At 37.6% G+C, this 20,660-nt stretch overlaps 1 protein-coding gene across 7 annotated transcripts in view; it reads left to right on the top strand.

Moving 5' to 3' along the window:
• Gria2 (glutamate ionotropic receptor AMPA type subunit 2) overlaps positions 1–20,660 on the top strand; it is a 130,647-nt gene that overhangs the window by 98,698 nt on the left and 11,289 nt on the right. For all 7 annotated transcript variants that reach the window (XM_060378475.1, XM_060378474.1, XM_060378479.1 and 4 more), the window contains exons 7-13: positions 771–938; positions 1,213–1,317; positions 2,295–2,405; positions 3,870–4,076; positions 4,544–4,914; positions 9,159–9,357; positions 20,551–20,660. The exon at positions 20,551–20,660 is cut by the window's right edge and continues 138 nt beyond it. In XM_060378475.1, the coding sequence (XP_060234458.1) occupies positions 771–938; positions 1,213–1,317; positions 2,295–2,405; positions 3,870–4,076; positions 4,544–4,914; positions 9,159–9,357; positions 20,551–20,660 (1,271 nt within the window). The remainder of the gene's footprint in view (positions 1–770; positions 939–1,212; positions 1,318–2,294; positions 2,406–3,869; positions 4,077–4,543; positions 4,915–9,158; positions 9,358–20,550) is intronic.

The following is a 20,660-nucleotide window of genomic DNA, read 5'->3' as shown; positions in this document are numbered from 1 at the left end:
AGTCACGACCGACATTCCATTTTCTCCAGCTGCACTCCACTTGTTGGTACCTTTAGAATGAAAAATGCACAGTGACATTCAGTAAATTTGATGGTGGAAGTGTAGTTGCTCACTAGCAGCAATAGTGCTTTGGACAGATGATGTAGATAAACAGGCCTAGTAATGCCTGCTCGGCCAGAGTAAGCTGGAGCTCGCATTCTCATAGATTGCTAAAGCATAGAAGTAGCTGAGAAATTAGGGTGGAGTTTGTGTCTTCGTATCACCACAAGAAACACTTAGGAGAATGTAAACAGTCTAACAGCACTCTCATGTATGTGTGAGTACCACCAAGGTTGAATTAGAGATTCAGGGCACAAAAATTCTTCTATTTTACGCCCATTTTAACTAATTAATGTCTTATTGGAATCAAAGATTATATTTATTGTTATTTTGAAAGTTTATGTATCTTCACAGCTGGCTGTAAAGTACTAGTTTGATGAGAAACTGATCTCAAAAAAAGTAATAAAGTTTCAGTTAAAATACTAAGCTATTGGGACATGTTGAGTGTCCAGACCATGTTCCATAGCCCCATTGTCCACCCTGTTCTTGGCCTCGAAGATAGGCAGATAGCGGAGCTTAGTCGACCTTTTTTGCCCGGTGTCTGTGTTGCATGGTAGGCAAAAACAGGCTAGACTGCCTGTGCTGAATGGTGGGCGAGACCATTCAGCAAATGGCGAGCAGCAAAGCTCTGAATTTTCCACCACCCTTACAAAGCGTGTGATTCCTTTCAGTACACATCTGCCCTTACCTATGATGCTGTCCAAGTGATGACTGAAGCGTTCCGCAACCTTCGGAAGCAGAGGATTGAAATCTCCCGGAGAGGCAACGCAGGCGATTGTTTGGCCAACCCAGCTGTGCCTTGGGGACAAGGCGTAGAAATAGAAAGGGCCCTCAAACAGGTCAGTTTCACAGAATGAGGCCTAATGTGGCTACACACAGTCATTGAGGTGGTTTTTGTTTTTCTTGCGAAGCCAAGTAAGCCATCTTTGTTTTATCCCTCTTGTTGAACGTACAGTCCACTTTTGTTTGAAACCTAGGAACAACGGTAGGTTAAAAAAGAAACAGAACCTCATTAAAATAACCTCCTTTTTAGGTCAGTATGAGCAATCTTTGCAGTTTGTTTCTCAGATTTAATAAGATTATAACTGTGCTCTATCTCCATTCCATTATTAGGTTCAAGTTGAAGGTCTCTCTGGAAATATAAAGTTTGACCAGAACGGAAAAAGAATAAACTACACGATTAACATCATGGAGCTCAAAACAAATGGGCCCCGGAAGGTAAAATTTGAATGCTTTAAAATCATGTCTCTGTGAGGGGAGGCAGATTCTGTCATGACTCTTTCTTGCTCTTGGGGTCAGAGAGCATGCACAGGCTGGCAGTGGTGAGCCACTTCTAGAAAGAAATTTAGTGTTGAGGTTTGCTTTCTGACTCAAGTAAACTCATTTTTGGTAAGTGGCAGTGATATGTAATCTAAAATAGTACCTGTAAGCAGAACTGTTACACTTTTATTTTAAACTTTGATAGGAAGACTTTAATTATAAGAGAGAAAATAATATCCTTGCTACGCTACATAGGAAGACAATGCAGCCAGTCCTGAAAGACCTGATAGGCTAGGGTCAGAGGGAAGGAGAAGAGGACCTCCCCTATCAGTGGACTGGGGGAGGGACATGGGAGGAACGGTGGGCTTGGGAGAGGATGAGGAAGGGGGCTACAGCTGGGTTACAAAATGAATAAATTATAATTAATAAAAAATAATCTCTAAAGATGTAATGAGTTTAGAAGAGATAGAGAGGAGTCTTAGCATGTGTTGAGCTGTATAACTCAAAATCTTCTCTTTAGGTAGTCTGGCTACAGTGTCACTGTTTGGGATCTATTTACAAGTACACATAAACACTCCACCCCTTACATTTTCCCAGAATGGGAAAAGCGAACCAATTGCACTGGTACATGTCATTAATCTCAGAACTAAAGAAGCTGAGGCTGGGGGAATGGTGCAAGTCTAGATTTGTATGATGCTCTTGTCTTGATTAAATAAAAATAAATAAATAATAAAAATGGATATTCAGCCCAATTAAAAATTATTTAAAAATTTTCAATCCCAAATAGATTCTGTTTATGAAGGTAACATTTTTGCTGTTGTTTAGAATTCTGGCTAATAAGGCCATTAGTTCGGATGCAGGCACAGTAAAAGCATCAGATGTTTTACACAAAGACAGGTCAGTTCTCCACGTTTATCAGCTGTGACCTTTTTCAGATCGGGTACTGGAGTGAAGTGGATAAAATGGTTGTCACCCTAACTGAGCTTCCTTCTGGAAATGACACATCCGGGCTTGAAAATAAAACTGTGGTTGTCACCACAATACTGGTAATAAACTCTGGTTTTCTTTACTCAAAGCATTTTCTTGGAGAGCTCCTTTTTATGTTTTAGGATAGTAACATTACCACACAAATTTCACAATGTTTAACTCGTTGCCTAGGTATCAGTGTGCCATTTGCTGCATTCTCACATGGAAAAGAGTACACCTAGGCTAAACTGTGGCATTCAGAATGTTCTCATCCACTAGGAGGCTGAGGTCTACCTTGGCAGCTAAGCAGTATCCTGCTGCTGACACAGGTGAACAGCGGAGCAAGGTCTTGTTCTTCACATTTCCTTTCAAATCTCACCCCACTCTGGCTCATCTCCACCCTCCCATTTGGTACACCTAATAATGCTGTTAACCTCCTTTTCTTCATAAGGGAGATAGACTTCTTAAAGGCAAGGATGATCTCCTTTGTACCCTTCATTTGAATATAGTGGTGTCCCTGTGCCCAGTCCAAATACATGAATATGAGAGATGGAGACAAAGCTTGTCTAGAGGTAGAACATCTAGGATTTGTATTGAAGAAGGGAAATGTGGATCACAAGGACACAATGCTGAGCAAAGGAGATAGAGAAAGTGGAATTCATTAAGAGACACAGTTTTGAGATAAAAGGATTGTGCACTGCTTTAGTTAGTAGTGAGGTTATAAATCTGTGGATTCATTATCCTGTAACATGAGATGGAAACAAAGATACATTTATAAAGATTTAGATAAAACACTAGTGGCACCTGGAATTCTCTTAATGAGTGTGAGTTAGACTTGCATCATGCTATTGAGAGGAGCCACTCTCTCATTTAGATTTACATTCCATGACACTCCAAAGTGGACAATATTAGATTTGCTGGATCACTGAATCTTACTCTCTCACGTGCTTCTAGAGAGAGTCTACATGGCTGCACTTGGAACATTATTCTAGAATATTTCATCTCATAGATGAAAGGACACACAAAGCTTTCAGGAGTAGAATCAGTATGCTACCTTGACAATGATCACTGATCATTTCCGTTTATGGATTATTGTGCATGCAGCTTTTTCCTGCTCGAAGTTTGTATTTGGAACAGCAGTAACATAGAACTTGGTTGAACTCTGTCTTGGGGTTGGTGTTCACTTAGCCCTGAACAAGGGTGAGGTAGACCAAAGGTGAATATAATAAGTGTTTAGCAAAAATTTCCCTCTGATGCTTAAGAAGTATAAATAAGATGAGGGAGCCATACTAGTAGCTTTTTGGTGTGTTATTCTGATATGATTAGATAGAAACCTTGTTAATGATCAATAATGTACAGATTTAAGCAGCTTTGTTGTAGAAGTACTATGCTTATGTATTTTTCTTTCAGCAATCTACTATATTATCTATATGTCTGATATGTGACTGTATATGACAAGCAATGATCAAGCCAGGAGTTTTGAGATAATGGCAGTATGTAAATAATTCAATATGATAATCAGTGAACATATTTTCTTTTTATAGGAATCTCCATATGTTATGATGAAGAAAAATCATGAGATGCTTGAAGGGAATGAGCGTTATGAGGGCTACTGTGTTGACTTAGCTGCAGAAATTGCCAAGCATTGTGGGTTCAAGTACAAGTTGACTATTGTTGGGGATGGCAAGTATGGGGCCAGGGATGCAGACACCAAAATTTGGAATGGTATGGTTGGAGAACTTGTATATGGGGTAAGTATATATCACTTTAAAGGTAAAGTAATTCACTTTGAACTATTGTTGATAGAATGGCCACTCTTCTTTTTAAAATACCTATGTCTCAGGTTGTTGACATTCCATGATGCTCTAGAGAAACAACTGTTTTATTTCTGTGATAAAGTTTGAAAGGTTGAGGCAGAAGCAAGAAGTAAATTTGAAGATTAACTGAAACATGCATTTGACCTGTCTTCAAGCACATATCCTAAAACTTCAAGGTTGTGCTACATGAAATGTGTAATGACTCTAATTAAGCCAGACAGGTCAACTATTTATTTATAATACAAGGTGCTCAAATACATTGTATATTGCTTATTCTTTAGTGCAAGAGACATAATTATTGCCATTTTCTAATTTCAATCCCTTTCCATTCCAAGTTTTAACCATCTGTCTTTCATAACCATAATTCTGGATCCTGTGACTTTTCTTCCTTTCCTTTACAGAAAGCTGATATTGCAATTGCTCCATTAACTATCACCCTTGTGAGAGAAGAGGTGATTGACTTCTCCAAGCCCTTCATGAGCCTTGGAATCTCTATCATGATCAAGAAGCCTCAGAAGTCCAAACCAGGAGTGTTTTCCTTTCTTGATCCTTTAGCCTATGAGATCTGGATGTGCATTGTGTTTGCCTACATTGGGGTCAGTGTAGTTTTATTCCTGGTCAGCAGATTTAGCCCCTACGAGTGGCACACTGAGGAATTTGAAGATGGAAGAGAAACACAAAGTAGTGAATCAACTAATGAATTTGGGATTTTTAATAGTCTCTGGTTTTCCTTGGGTGCCTTTATGCAGCAAGGATGCGATATTTCGCCAAGGTTGGTCACTCACCTGCTTCAACTTTGTGCATTTTAGGTCTCAAGTGGATATTCATGGTGTTTATGAATTCACCATAAAGATGTCACCAGCTGCCGACCACTTGCCAAAGCACTTTAAGATGCTTAGAGGGCAAATTTTACCATCGGCATAAGTCTGTGAAATACTTGAACAATGTTCCTTGAATGTTGATCATGTATTTCCCTGGTGAAATTATTTACACCATGGAGAGGCTATAAAATGCATAAGGTTCCTATCATTCCATGCCTGCTTGGAGGGGTACCGTGTTTTTGCTGCATATTCTCATTTTACAGTGATCTGTGTGTTGAGCCACAGACCTGTATATGGGAAAATGGGCGATGTTAGCAATTTTTCTACAGCGTCAACGAGTTAGGCAGCACTTCATTTGTACATACCTCATCTCTTTATTTTCCTAACATCAGTTCATAAAAATGGTACGTGAGAGTGAGATTATTAAACTCTTTTAAACATTAGGCTTCTAGATTAAAAGGTTGGTCACACATTTTTCAAATATCTAGAAATGCAGTCAGAAAACCATCTACTTGCTGGAAATGCCTGTGGCATATTGAATGGCACATGTGCGTACACTCCTATTCACATCAGGATAGGATTATCTCAGGCCTAACATTCCTAATTATCACATATCTGTCACAAGTCAACAAGACTTTTGTTTATGTTACAACATGAATGGTAACTACCTGAATCTCTTCAAACAAATAAATCTAATTTTTGTTAGTGTGTTATTAACATTTAAAGTCAAGATGTTATTTATCTTTTGAGGAAGTTCAGTTTGAGTTGTAATAGCCTCCTACGATTCCAATAATAATCTTTACTAGTGAAAAAGTGAATTTTTGATGATAATTCATTAAAATGTTAGTTTTTGAGTACTTGAAAATTACAAGTAATTAATTTAAAAATGAACATAAGCATTTCAAAAATTCATAGCCTTCTAAGTGTTTTAATACCTTCCACTGGCAAAGAATAGAAAAATATAGCCTCTAGGCAGAAATTATTAAAGCTCTACTCTTTGATAGTCAGTAGCTATTAAGGTAGTACATTATGAAATCCACATAAAAAGAAAAAACTGAACTCTGTGAATTTTTAAAAAAGAAAAATCTTTGCTCTGTATTCACAATGAAGTCTCTTTAGAGGTTCCCTGATTTAGAAATATTCCACATATATTTGCATTGCATGCATGAATGAGCACACGGTCCCAGGTACACAGTTAACCTGTGAAGGGTTACTGTAGAAGGGTAGAAGGGTTAATGTAGAAGGGTCAGACTCTCATCCTATTTAGTTATCTTAAGTAGGTTAAAGATATGAAGATCTGTTATTACAATGAGGAAGAAAATAACAAAATTGAGGGTCAAAGAACACCCCGGTCCATAAAACACAAGTTTAATGGTTTGGCAAGGCCACTGGTTGTGGCATCCACATTTTAAGTAAAGGGCAGTTGTGATTAGCTGGCGTACATCATGCTCCATCTTTTGGATAAGCAGAAGAGTGGTGGGGGGAGGGGTTCTGATGGGGTGGATAGCTGCCCTGTGTTCCTACAGATGGACCAGGCCTGAGAACCTTCTCACCTCCCACTCACAACATGGCAGTAAAGTTGTTTTGTTATCTAGAGTTTGATAAGCACCAGAATTTTTTTTTCCCTTTTGTCACTGTAGTGCAAGGCACACTTGTGCTAGAACATCCCAGGGTCCACTGTGGCATTCAGACAATTTCTCACTTTTATCAAGCTTGCTCCCTAAATTGGATGTTTTGTTTTGTGTTTTCATTCTTTATTCAATATTCACTACAGTGTACACAAAATAACGTTTATTTCTTAGTAAAAACACAGGCTTTTAGTTAGAGCATTTTCCTTAGTATTGATTCTCATGACTATGTAAATATAACACATCATTAAGAAATTACAATGTACTTTTTTTGACCTATGTTTTATGTATACTTAACAACTGTACCTAGCATTGCCGTTTGAGTGATCATTTTAAGAAAAGAATGAAGAAATTTTAGAATGCAGTAATCATCACTGTAGATCACAGCAGCAGAGAGTGCTACTGTCTTTACAAAAGTGCTAGAAATTAACAGTAACTTAGAAAGTCCTTTTAAATATTTCTAGAAATGCATCCATCATCTCTTTCCAAGTAAAATCTGCTGTGGAACTTCATTAGGAATATTGAAAGGAGACATTTGAATTGCAGTCTAGGATGATTTACTGAATTCATTGACTGTAAATTACATGCCTGAAAAAAAATGCCTGAAATTACAAAAAAAGAAAAAGAAAAAAGTTTTGAAATATAGAAGTTAGAAAAGCAATATGGCATAATGATTATTTTTATTATTTGGCTTGTTTTTTATATCCACAAACCTCGAGATATGAATCATAAGCCATGTAAACATCATTATTTTATGCATGTTAAGAAGAAAATATTGCTTCTGCATCAAAATTCTCCAGCATGTGTTAGCTAACGTAGAACTTTACAGTTTTGATTATGGCTACTTTCATCACAACTCAAAATGAAATTTCCTTCTCTTAATAAAAACTTTCCATGAACTCCCAGAAAATTAATTGTTCCTTTAAAATAGTTAAGATAAAGAATAAAGTTGAAAACTATTTTCTATATCTTACAATTAATGAAATTAAAAGAAAATTGACATATTTAATCTCAATAATATTTTAAGCACTGCAATAAGAGAAAATGATATTAACTAGTGTTTACTGTGTGGCTAGAACAGAATAACATACATATACACGATTCTTAACCAGGTAAGAGATTTGTGCAGTGTCAGACACAGGAATCCACCTCCGTGTTGGGGATCTGAGCAGCCAGGCTCAAAGTCCATGCTCTGAGTGTCCTGCAGTTATCCTGCTGTATGGGTAGAGCACATACATTTTGAGAGAGGATGTGTCTTTACCAGGGTTTTCCAGAAGCAGTGTTTATAGAATACTTGATTCTGATTTCATGTGAGAAATATTTTAATCTTCCCTTTCTACCTTGTTTATTTAAATATTTGCATTTGTATTGACTTTGTTATGGAGGCTCAATTATATTCCTTCAGTTTTTCATTTTAAGCAAGACATGTTCTAAATCTTAAAGTTTTGGGAATTAGCTTCTCCTTTTCAATTGAGTGAGTGGTTTATTCCACCAAAATCATCCACAATTTTATGTTGTGCCTAGCGTACCAAAGCCTGATATGTTGTGTCTACTGCACCAAACAAAGCCTGAACTGCTTAATGCTCATTGCCTATAAATTTGATTTATATTCAATGCCTACAAATTGACCAACTTTCATGTTTTAACATTTTGGAAATGCTAATTCAGATTTCTCAACTATATGCAGAATCCCATAAAATCTTTTAAAATAACACACAGTAGATGCCTGTTGATATCTACATGGCTGTATTTAGCTTCTTCAATATTTAAAGTAAAATATTGAAAATCTGTTAAGCTTTTTAAAACATCATATGTACAGATACATTATACTGCTGTGTTGTTATATGGTTCACATTAGGCGTTCATAATTTTAAGCCTTTAAACATGTAATTTGTTTTTGTTGAGTGGTCTTTATTCTCTTGAGCAGGAAATACAAAGGAACAGAGTAGTCCACAGTCAAGGCATCCGATTCATGTTCATTAAGAATTATGTTTTACTTGAGTATCATTCCATTCTTCCATTTCTCTTCTGCACTGTATCAAATACTTATGTGTTTGCACACCCAGAACCTAATGGAATTTGTGGGATGGGGATGGAGTGTATTAAAGGGAGGGTTTCTCTTATGTTTAAAGCTGCATTTATGGTGTAAACTTTTTCTTAATATTTGTTTTGTTATGAACTTTGCTGCTGCTTTCAGGTTTTCTTGTTTGCGCTTATTTATATAATGAGTAGACAAAGTATTATGCACATTGGATAGATTACTTATATATTTCTTGAAGTTGCTTTCTTGTGGAATTTTATGCCATCAACTATTTGGGTCGGTAATTAGGGGGAGACCCCAATAATGGAGTTCAGGTCTTTGGGTGTACATCCTCAGATCTCAACCTCATTATTCAGTCCTCCCTGCCCAAAGCATTAGTAATTTCTCTTTCCCCTAAGAAAAAAAGATCCATTGCTAGGTAGTCAATGAAGTCTGCTGTAAGTGGTTATTTGCATATGAATGTTAACCTGTTTTTATACTAGATCATTCATTTCACTTTACGAATCCATTTCATACTTGTTATCAGATCCCTCTCTGGGCGCATTGTTGGAGGTGTGTGGTGGTTCTTTACCCTGATCATAATCTCCTCCTACACGGCTAACTTAGCTGCCTTCCTGACTGTAGAGAGGATGGTGTCTCCCATTGAAAGTGCCGAGGATCTGTCTAAGCAAACAGAAATTGCTTATGGAACACTAGACTCTGGCTCCACTAAAGAGTTTTTCAGGGTAAGTGGTTCTGATTTTTAGTGTCTGTGTTTTGGTTTTTTTTTTTTTTTCCTAAATTTATTCCTTATAAATTATCCCTACACTTCTTCCCATGGTCCATGAAAAGCTGCTGTACAAATGGAACCAGCTGTCTCTGATTGTCACTGTATCTACTTCTGATCCAGCTCTGTCTCAGACCTTTCTGATCTCTACCTACAGCTGTGCTTCCAAAGTTTTTTTTTTATTTTTAATTTCTCAGGAGAAAAAAATATAATGTTGCTACACAATCTGAATTTTATCAAAATTAACAAATGTTCAATGGGATCAAAATTGATACCCAGTACAGTGTAGGCTATTGTTTTCTAGGGAAAGAGTACTGCAAATTTCTTTCATGTTGTATAAGCATGGACACATCTATCATCCATAATTTATCATGAGGAAATTCATGCTCATATCCAGTATGTTATTTCAAAATTGAGAGGCAGATTAGCTTTTCAGCTTTAAATGTCGAAGCTTCTATAAAAATCTTCTAAGGGAAAGTATTGAAGTTTATGGCATTTAAAGTAAGTAACACAAGTACAATGCATTTATTAGATATAGGTTAATATTTTCTTTTGCTTTTAATTCTAATTGTTTATATTAATTACAGTTATGACTTTATTTCCAATCTGTAGCCCTCTCCCTCATTCCCTCCCAATCCCACTTTCCCTCCCTCATCTCCTCCCATGCCCCTCTCCAAGTGCACTGATAAGGGAGATCCTCCTCCCCTTCCATCTGACCCTAGCCTATCAGGTCTCATCAGGGCTGGATGCATTGTCTTCCTCTGTAGCCTGGTAAGGCTGCTCCCCTTTGGGATAGGGGGTGGGGGCGTAGGTGATCAAAGAGCCAGCCTCTGCATTCATGTCAGAGACAGTCCCTGTTCCCATTACTAGGGAACACACTTGGACACTGAACTGCCATGGCCTACATCTGTGCAGGAGTTCTAGGTTATCTCCATGCATGGTCCTTGGTTGGAGTATCAGTCTCAGAAAAGACCCCTGTGCCCAGATTTTTTGGTTCTGTTGCCCTCCTTGTGGCAGTCCTGTCCCCTCCAGGTCTTTCTGTCTCCCCCCTCTTTCATAAGATTCCCTGTACTCCGCCCAAAGTTTGGTTATGAGCCTCAGCATCTGCTTCAATACCCTGCAGGGTAGAGTCTTTCAGAGGCCCTCTGTGGTAGGCTCCTGTCCTGTTCTCTGTTTTCTCCCTCTTTCCATGTCCTTTCTGTTTGCCTTTCTGAGTGAAGATTGTTCATTTTACCCAGGGTCCTCCTTCTTGTTTAGCTTCTTTAGGTGTAATATAGGGTAAACATACTAAAATCTGTATACCTAACATTTTCTTTTAACCTATTATAAGACAATTTTGGCGATAGAATGTTTCTTTCATGCTCTCATTACATTTTTAGAAAAACTCATTCATTTAATATATTTCCACACAGCTGATGCATTTAAGTAAGCCAACAAATATGACAAAAGATGATCTGATAGTAACAACATATCCCAGTGTGTGAGTGAGATGGTGGCCAGTTTGCACTAAGATTATGGCAAGGACCTTCAACATGCCAAATGTCAAAACAGTAGATTGTGATTTCAACAGTCTTCTGCATTTCCTGTGTTCTCTGATCCTGACTGATATCTTCAGCTGGGCCCAATTTATGGTGGGAAGAAATGTGCTTGAGCAGAACCACAGCTACTGCACAGCAAGTAGGGTGTATGGAAAAGGAAGGACAGTGATCTTATCCGCATCTCAGAGAGAGCGAAAAATAAGTTCTAACAGAAACTTCTGCCTTAAAGTTGTGACACAGATTGTTATTAAATATAATTTAGCATAATTTCTGAACGTACAACCATGACTATGTGAGTATGGATCATTTTCATATTCTTCTCTGGCTTGACAGTAACAGTCACTTAATAGAATAGATCAGAAGACTGCACACTTAGTAGTTAAAAATATAGGTCTGTAGTCATTCTTAGTAGGGCTTTTTTACTTATTTGAAAAGCTTAGATGTGCTTTCCTGTAACTAAGCTGTGTGAGTGACACAGGGATTTATTATCCATCCCTTATTGGTGCTATCCATGGAGGCATACAATAGCACAGCTGTTTCTAGATTCTCTTCCAATTGAGTGTGCATCTGCCTAGAGCTGCAGGTGTCACTTTGGGTTAACTGTGGTAGCAACCATTTTCTCAAATTGCTCAGTACAGAGATGAGAAAGTAAGGCTGCCCTGGCTGAGGAGGATCGCTGCTCCTATGCTTAGTACCTCCGTGCCTTGCAGAACCCAGTTATAACAGACCTGTGATGTTTGCACAAGATTTGGGATCCTACTTTAGGCTTCTTTCATTAATGTAGAAACTATCACAAACATTTAGGCAAACTGTTGTTTTACTGATGTTATTTCCCAGAGGGAGGAAAAATGTTGTCTTTTTAGCCTCATAGTCTGATAATTCAGGATGATGTTTAGAAAATGGCTTGAATTGTCCCCTCAAAGATTCATATGCTAGAAGCTTGGTCCCAGGGTGAGGATGGTGAAGGGGTGGGATTTTTTTTTAGAGATGGAGCCTAGTTAGAAGGTGCTTGGGTCAATGTTAAAGCTGCCTTGGGAAACGATTAAGAATATTATGGGACTCTGGTTAATTCTTGTGATTGTACAGTGTTATAAAATGAGGCCTCCCATGCACTTGGCCTCTTCTGTGTGTGTCTATTTCTGGCTTTCTTTACCACCATGTTATGACACAGCTAAGGAGGACGTCACTAAAGACAGGCCAGATGTTGTTGTCCAGTCTTGGGCTTTTAGCCTCCAAAACTTTTACCAAATAAGCTTTTAAAAATAAAATTTCTATTCTAGTACATTTCATTATAGTAGCACAAATCTGATGAATACATACAGGCAACGGTTATTGTTTGATTTCTATGTATTATCAAACCACTGTGCAGATAATTTGGGGGTCTTGCTGTACTCTGGGAGTTATAAAAGGGCTCTTTGCTGTTTTGTCTTTTACAGCCATGTCTTTGGCTTTCTTTCCCAGTTTCTATGTTCTGTACTTGATCACATCCATGTTTGGTTATATGAATGAAGCTACAGCATCAGTTATGGTGGAAATGTGAATGAGCCCTCACAGTCTCTTACTGCAGCTCTGGAAGGAACTTGAAACACCCTTGGCAGTGCAAACAGCATTGCAATCGGCTCTTCTTAGCTGGAGAAAGAAACCGTGTGATTGGATGTGCTTACAAACTATTTATTTTCTTCCTGTCAGTAAAGGAAAGTTAAGATAAAAACACAGACCATCAAAGCAGAAAAGCAGTAATGCTTTCATTGAGATACGTGACATGTTTGTGACTTGAAATTTATTGTTCTCTAAGGCTCATCTCTCCAAGTTAGATTAGATCAAAAGTCTGCTAGACTATGAGTAGTTTTTGACACACTTGCCACTTCTATTTATATTGGATAATGGGGTCATACGATGTAATACTAGAAATGATTTCCTTTTGTGTCTACTCTTGTGGGTTTTTTTTTTTCTGGATATTATAACTTTCTGTCTGGTTCATGGTATCTCATTCCTTCCTCATGCTTCAGTATAAGGAAATTTGGTTCTGGATCCCCTTTAAACAAAAAACTCCAACCCCCTGGGTATCATGTAAGATAGATTGAACAAAACGTAGTTTAAACATTTTAAAAACAAAAATATTTGTTCTGCCAGCAGTTTCCCATGAATCCTCAGAGGATAGTTGAAATTATACATTTCTGGGAAACAAAGAGTTTGCAAAGTAAATGCTTGTTTCCTTCCTGAGGTTAATGTTCCCCACAAAATGTTGGGTTTATGCTCTTCTTCAAGTTTCTTTTAGCTATAGGAATTTTGAGTTTTCATGTGAGGTACATTCAAAGAATGCTTAAAACTAGCTAAATTGATTGTGATGAGGCCAGTCAACCAGGAAGAGGGAGTAGCAAAAATGGGCTGTGGACAGAAGATATGCTCACATATTTTGTTTTCTGACCTCCTGTTTTATTTATTACCTGACCAAAGACTCAGAGAAGAACTAATTACCTGTGGGAGAAGGAATGATTGTGCTTCTCTGCCTTATTGTTCTGATATTAAGTTTTCTAAAAATTCCATTGCCTTGCTAGCTTTCCCTTTTTTAAAATTCTTTAAATCTTGGAATTTTATTAATTTTACTAGGGCATCTAAGTGTAACAAAGGCAATTTTCTGTCTTAGTGACAGAAAGCTTTGTATTTAGGTTTGGGGAAAACAATTTAAGAAGTGAGAACACTGTCCAAATTTCAAATAATAGCTAAAAAAAAAATAAAACTCAAGAACATTTAAAGATGAATATCCATTTCCAAACTACAATTTGGATCTCTTACAAATGCATGTAATTTTAACTGCTAGTTTTGGAAAATAATTCAATAATGTAAAAGTAACTTACATTGAATTTCTAGTTTATAAAGATCATTTTTGCATTATGGTGATATTAGCTATTTCAGTCGAAGCCTAAAGTATTTTCAGAGTTCAGGTAAAAAAATTAATATTAACTTAGATTACGTTAATATTACTTTATTGAAGGTGATAAGGCCATAGTAGATTTAGAAGAGTGACATAAGCTCTAAATTTTCTAATTTAAGCTCTGTGTTTCTCTTCTGTGTTGATCAACATATTAAGATCAGTATTTAGGTTGTGTTTTGAGGAAGGGAGGTGGAGTCCAGTCTTGTGAAAACTGAGAGCTGTGGGGCGAGAAGTGACCTCCGTGGGTCTCCGAGCTCTCTATGGATCCCAGCGTGCTGTCGTGACCTGCTGTGCAGCTGCTAATCAACTTAATTAGAGTGCCGTTGTAGCATACCTATAATTAGGAGAGAATCAGGATTTCAACTATAAACTACTATTTTTAGAGTTTCAATTTTGATAATTTCCCCTTATTAAAATAGGGCAGATCATAGTTCTATAATTTTGCCTAGAAAATGATCTTTTTGCAAAAGCTGTGTTCGTTATGTTCCCACAGCAAGTTAAAATCTAGAGCAGGCAATGGCTTTCTCTGAGTCTGCCACAGGTCGGCCAGTCCACAAAGCCGGTGACTTTCATATGGGGAGGGAGAGTGTCACCCATGAGATGACAAGGCACACCAGGCATTCTCTGACCAAGTGGTATGTGTCAGTGCTGTTAGCGTCAGGAAGGAATAAAAGAAAAGAAAGAAGAAAAAAAGAAGCCAAACCATTGTCAAAGTAAAGGTTCCCCATTGCTGGTATAATTATTCTCATTGGAAACAGAAGAATTGCTCTGAGCTTAATACATTAAACTACAGTGTCGTTACTCAACATCATAGACAGTCTTTAGTTTGAAACAGTGTAACTGATAGACACATAGGATCCAACTGTTCCTCCCTAGAGTGAAAGAATTAGTTTGAAATATTCCTTCTTCTGTGTGTGTGTGTTTATGGCTGCTTCTCTGTGTGTGTCTCTTTGTGTGTCTATGTCTGTGTGTCTGTGAGTATATGTATTTCGTAGTTCAACAATTATGGTTACCAGAGAGTTACAATAACTGATATTATCCTTAAGGCCAGAATGTTTTGTCACTGTATTTAAGCCATTAAATTACTTACATTTATTTATTTACATGTATTTATTTATTATTAAATTATTTACACTAATTTATTATTTACATTTACCTAAACTTTTTGTTTGGGCTTGAGAAGTGCATGCCTTTAATCTCAACTATTTTGGAAAGGGAATGAGAACGATTAGAAATTTGAGGTCTTCCTGGGCTACAGAATAATTTCAAAACCAGCACAGGAAAATAGGGAAACCTGTATTCAAAATAAAAATGCACAGTAGGAGTTAGACCCCAGGGGTGTAACTCGGAAGCAGAGCTCTTGCATAGCACATGCAAGATCCTGGTTTCTATGGCCGATTTGCAATGAAATGTATATATACAATCACAAATAAACATAGTCTAATCATTACAGGCGCACTTACAAAACAGTAAGTGCTGTGTCAGTAATGACACAATTTTCAGATTTGCCTCTTGCGTGATGCAAAGACACAGCATAATTTCTTGATACTTCTGACATATAAAATAGATATTTCTCTAATTTGTAAACATACCTTTTTTTCTATTTTTTTTTCAGTACTGCCAGTTATTTGTGCTAGAGTTAGCAAGATCACCAGTGTTCATTCAGGCAGAAATATGCATCTGTAGATTTTGAGATATCAGCCATACACATACACAGCTTTCAAATGTTTTGGAAATTGAGTGTAGTCATATATGCTTCTGTATTTGTAGGATGTTACCCATAGAAGAAATTCTTTACAGTTCTTCACACATGCCTAAATATATAAAAAGCTTCTAAAAGGGCATTACAAATGCTGGGTGTCAATACATAGGAAGAAGCAGCACAGTGCACACGGAGAAGATGTTCATGCATGATTAGCCATGTTTATTACAGATTTCTCTACTTCATGTTGTGTGGATTGATGACAGCAGGACGGTCTGCTCAGCTGCCAGATCCTGCATGCCTGCCTCTTCTCTAGATGACCCAGAAAGATGCGGAGTCATTTCCTCCTGGTTGGCAGCCTTCCTTTCTCTGACATTTTAATTTTCTCACCATTCCACAGAACATCTGAGGAAGCATTTTATTCATCTGAAGGCTTTAAGGACATAATCAGTCTGGGACAAGTCTGTTCTGCTACCTCTGGTTAGCCTGATCTGGAAAGAGCAGTGCAGAAAATATCAACTTTTTAGGAGGCTTTGTGTTAAAGCCTTTCTTTGAATATAATTGTCCTGCTTAGAGATCATGCACTCATGCAGTGGAAATTTCTTAAATTTCATAGGAAGAAAAGGGAATCCACATTTATGAAATTTGATATTTAATACTTTAGTGCACCTGAGATGTTTTTTCTAATTTGGAATAATTGAAAAATAAAGCGGATAAATTGATAAAATTCTTGCGTTAATTTAATTTGGAAACCTTTAGGTTCCATTTTGTTGCCAGTGTCTAGACAATCACATTTTTGTGAGAACTTACTTCAGAAAAATCTGGAGTTGAATGAAACTGCCAATTCAAGTAAAATCAAATACAGTGAAATATTGCAGTAGAGATTTTAAAAAAGGCAGGAAGAAGAAATTATCAGTTCTCAACAACAGGAAAAGATTGGTTTTCGTTACCAAGTCCCCAGCTATTCAATGAATTTGTGTTTTTTAAAAGAGCCTATTCCTTGCAAGAGGCTGTGCATTTTGTTAAGGCTTTTGTTGAGTTCCTGGAAGAGCATACTTAGAGCTGAATGTCATAACAGAGAGGAGCCTGCTGACCAGAGAATGATTCCAAATCTGTGATTTCAAGAAAGAATAGAGTCAGTAATGGAAATATTCTGCATGCTTTAGAATAATTATCAGCTAATAGAAACTGTAATTGAGGGAAGAATATTAATAAATTTTAAGGGAGAGCATGTGGCCCTTCTCATTCCATAGAGCACTGGACAGCAAGGGCAGCAAGCCTGTATAGGTAACAGTCCCTAGGGAAGTAGTAATGACATAGAGGTGTCTGCCTCAGAGATAAAGACTACTCTTATGCTTGGTGCACTTTCCACCAAGCTAAAACAGGTTCATGTGAGAGGCTGCTTAGATTCCTTAGATTCCTGGGGTGGCATCCTTGGCCAGGCTGTAGGTCTGTCTTACGTCAATTTATGATGAATTGACACACCTTACTTCTGTCAATTTAAGATTATAACTGAAAACTTCTGTGGAATAAAATAACAAGACCTTACCAAAGTCTCATGAGTGCTAAAAATAAGATTGTAATTTTAATTTTGTATCCTACGGCTCCTATTCATATATTAGAATAAGAAAATGGATTACTCAAAGTTACCTACTAAAGGGGATTAAAGTCATTTGTGAGAACTGTGCAAGGAAAAATATGTAGATATAAAATTGTTTGACCTTTCAATCCCTATAAAGGTGCTTTTAGCTTTTTGTGGAAAGTATTATAGGTCTCCTTTTAAGTCTGTCTTTGTCTTAAAGTGAACTGATTTTTGTGATACATATTCATTCAATAACACTATTTCTTTCTTATCTATTATTGAAAATAATAACTCACTCTTGGGACAGAGTATTCTGACGATTAAATATTCAAAAGAAACATTACTGTTTATTTAAGAAATGTTTTATATGGTTAATGGATATTTCTTTTATTTTTATTTATTTATTAAATTTATGTATATGTTAATTACAGTTTATTCACTGTGTATCCCAACTGAAGCCCCCTCCTCAACACTTTGCAACCACTCCCTCCCTCCCTCCCTCTTCTCCTCCCATGCTTCTCCCCAAGTCCACTGATAAGGGAGGTCCTCCTCTCCTTCCCATCAGACCCTAGCCTATCAGGTCTCATCAAGGCTGGCTGCATTGTCTTCCTCTGTAGCCTGGTAAGGCTGCTCCCCTTCCGGGGGAGAGGGGGAGAGGTAATCAAAGAGCAAGCCTATGTGTTCATGTCAGAGACAGTCCCTGTTCTCATTAGTAGAGAACACACTTGGACATTGAGCTGCCATGGGTTACATCTGTGCAGGAGTTCTAGGTTATCTCCATGCATGTTTCTTGGTTGAAATCAGAAAAGATACCTGTGCCCAGAATTTTTGGTTCTGTTTTTCTCTTTGTGGAGTTCCTGTCCCCTCCAGGTCTTTCTGTCTCCCCCTCTTTCATAAGATTTCCTGCACTCTGCCTAAAATTTGGCTATGAGTCTCAGCCTCTGCTTCAATACCCTGCAGGGTAGAATCTTTCAGAGGCCCTCTGTGGTAGGATCCTGTCCTGTTCTCTGTTTTCTCTCTTTTCTGATGTCTGCCCCATTTGTCTTTCTGAGTGAGGAATTGAGCATCTTACCCAGGGTCTTCCTTCTTGCTTAGCTTCATTAGGTGTACAGATTCAGAAGGTATATCCTATATTACAGATCTCATATCTACTTATAAGTGAGTATATACCATGTGTGTCTTTCTGCTTCTGAGTTACCTCACTTGGGATGATCTTTTGTAGTTCCCACCATTTGCCTGCAAATTTCATGATTTCCTTGTTTTTAATTTTTTTAGTAGTATTCCATTGTGTAACTGTATAACAAATTCTGTATCCATTCCTCAGTTGAGGGACATCTGGGTTGTTTCCAGATGCTGGTTTTTTTGAATAAAGCTTCTAAGAACATGGCTGAGCAAATGTCCTTATTGTATACTTGAGCATATTTAGGATACATGCCTAGGAGTCGTATAGCTGGATCTTGAGGAAGCACTGTTCCTAATTGTCTGAGAAAGCACCAGATTGATTTCCAAAGTGGTTGTACAACTTTACATTCCCACCAGCAATGGGGGAGGGTTCCCCTTTCTCCACAACCTCTCCAGCATGTGTTGTCACTTGAGTTTTTGATCTGAGCCATTCTGATGGGTGTCAGGTGAAACCTCAGGGTTGTTTTGATTTGCATCTCCCTGATGACTAAGGACATTGAGCATTTCAAGTGTTTCTCTGTTGTTCAATATTCCTCTACTGAGAATTCTCTATTTAGCTCTGTACCCCATTTTTAATTGGATTATTTTTGGTTTGTTGGTCTTTAACTTAAGTTCTTAATATACTTTGGATATTAGCCTTCTGTTAGATATAGGGTTGGTGAAGATCCTTTCCCAATCTGTAGGCTGTCATTTTTTCTGATGACAGTGTCCTTTGCTTTACAGATGCTTTTCAGTTTTGTGAGGTCCCATTTATTGATTGTTGCTCTTAGAGCCTGTGCTTTTGGTGTTCTGTTCAGGAAGTTGTCTCCTGTGCCAATGAGTTCAAGACTCTTCCCCACTTTTTCTTCTAACAGGTTTAGTGTTTCTGGTTTTATGTTGTGGTCTTTGATCCACTTGGACTTTAGTTTTGTGCAGCATCATAAATATGCATCTATTTGCATTTTTCTACATGTAGACATCCAGTTAGACCAGCACCATTTGTTGTAGATGTTGTCTTTTTTCCATTGTATGGTTTTGGCTGCTTTGTCAAAAATTAAGTATCTGTAGTTGTGTGGGTTTATTTCTGGGTCTTCTATTCAATTCCATTGACCCGCCATTCTACTTCTATGCCAGTACCATGCAGTTTTTATTACTATTTCTCTGTAGATATAAATTCATTCAATAACACTATTTCTTTTCTTTCTTTTCTGTTTTTGAAAAGAATAGCTTTCTCTTGAGACAGAGTATTCTGGATGATTAAATATTCAAAAGAAAAATTACTGTTTATTTAAGAAATGTTTTAAATGGTCAATGGATATTTATTTCAGAAGATGTTATTATTCTCGAAATTTATCAGTTAGTGTCTGTGTTGGTCATGAGGGACAGAACAAATAGAATTAAAATTCATTACTATGCAATTAGTAAGATTGGCTCATTGCTATAATCTGGCTGTTACAACCATAGCTGTTTTAAATGACAATGGCCCGATTGGCTCATGTATTTGAATACTTTGCTCTCAGTTGGCAGACCTGTTTGAGAAGGTTGGGGGAGGTGCTTTGTTGGGGAAGGTGAGTCCCTCCGGAAGGCCGAAGCCCATACCTGTCCTAGTTGGCTCTCACTTGCCTCCTACTTCCTGATCAGGATGTAAGCTCAGTTATTGCTCAACTGCCATGCCTTATCGATGTGCCCAGTGGGTCATCTCTTCCGTGATTCCAGTGATGTTGCCAACCAAGACTAACCCCCACAATGTCTAAAAGAATTGTGCAGCATCACTTCTCATGTTTCTCCCATGATCTCTAACTTTGGATCTCAGTGTTTTCTGGTCCTAATCAGGCAGCTAGACTACTGTTCCACCTCTAATTAAAGCTAGAATTATTTACATTAGGGTAACAAGAACATCCTTTTGATCTTCTCTTTCATAAATCCTGTGTGTATTGTAGTATATTTTCTATTCATTCATTCATTGATTCATTTATTCTGGGTTCTAACTACTGCAGTAGAGCAGTGATTTCATTGACACGGCAAATTGTTCAAGGTCTTCACAAGTGCAAAGGGAATTAATACTTCATAGCAATGGGATTTTTATTTTTTAAAAATGTTAAAAGGTGAAGGCTTTTCCGTGTCCTGGATTCTATCTGTGTTAGCACCAGGAAGTCTCCGCCTCCCTTTCGCTGTGTCCAAATCTTCTAAGGGCTCCTTCTTAATCTTCTCTGGTCCCTTTGCTTTCTATGCAGAGATCTAAAATCGCAGTGTTTGATAAAATGTGGACTTACATGAGGAGTGCAGAGCCCTCCGTGTTTGTGAGGACTACAGCCGAAGGAGTAGCCAGAGTAAGAAAATCCAA

The sequence above is a fragment of the Meriones unguiculatus genome, chromosome 2 (genome assembly GCF_030254825.1).
Source record: "Meriones unguiculatus strain TT.TT164.6M chromosome 2, Bangor_MerUng_6.1, whole genome shotgun sequence".
Classification (NCBI taxonomy): domain Eukaryota; kingdom Metazoa; phylum Chordata; class Mammalia; order Rodentia; family Muridae; genus Meriones; species Meriones unguiculatus.
Note: the sequence above shows the minus strand (reverse complement) of the source record. Positions and strands in the feature narration are given on the sequence as shown.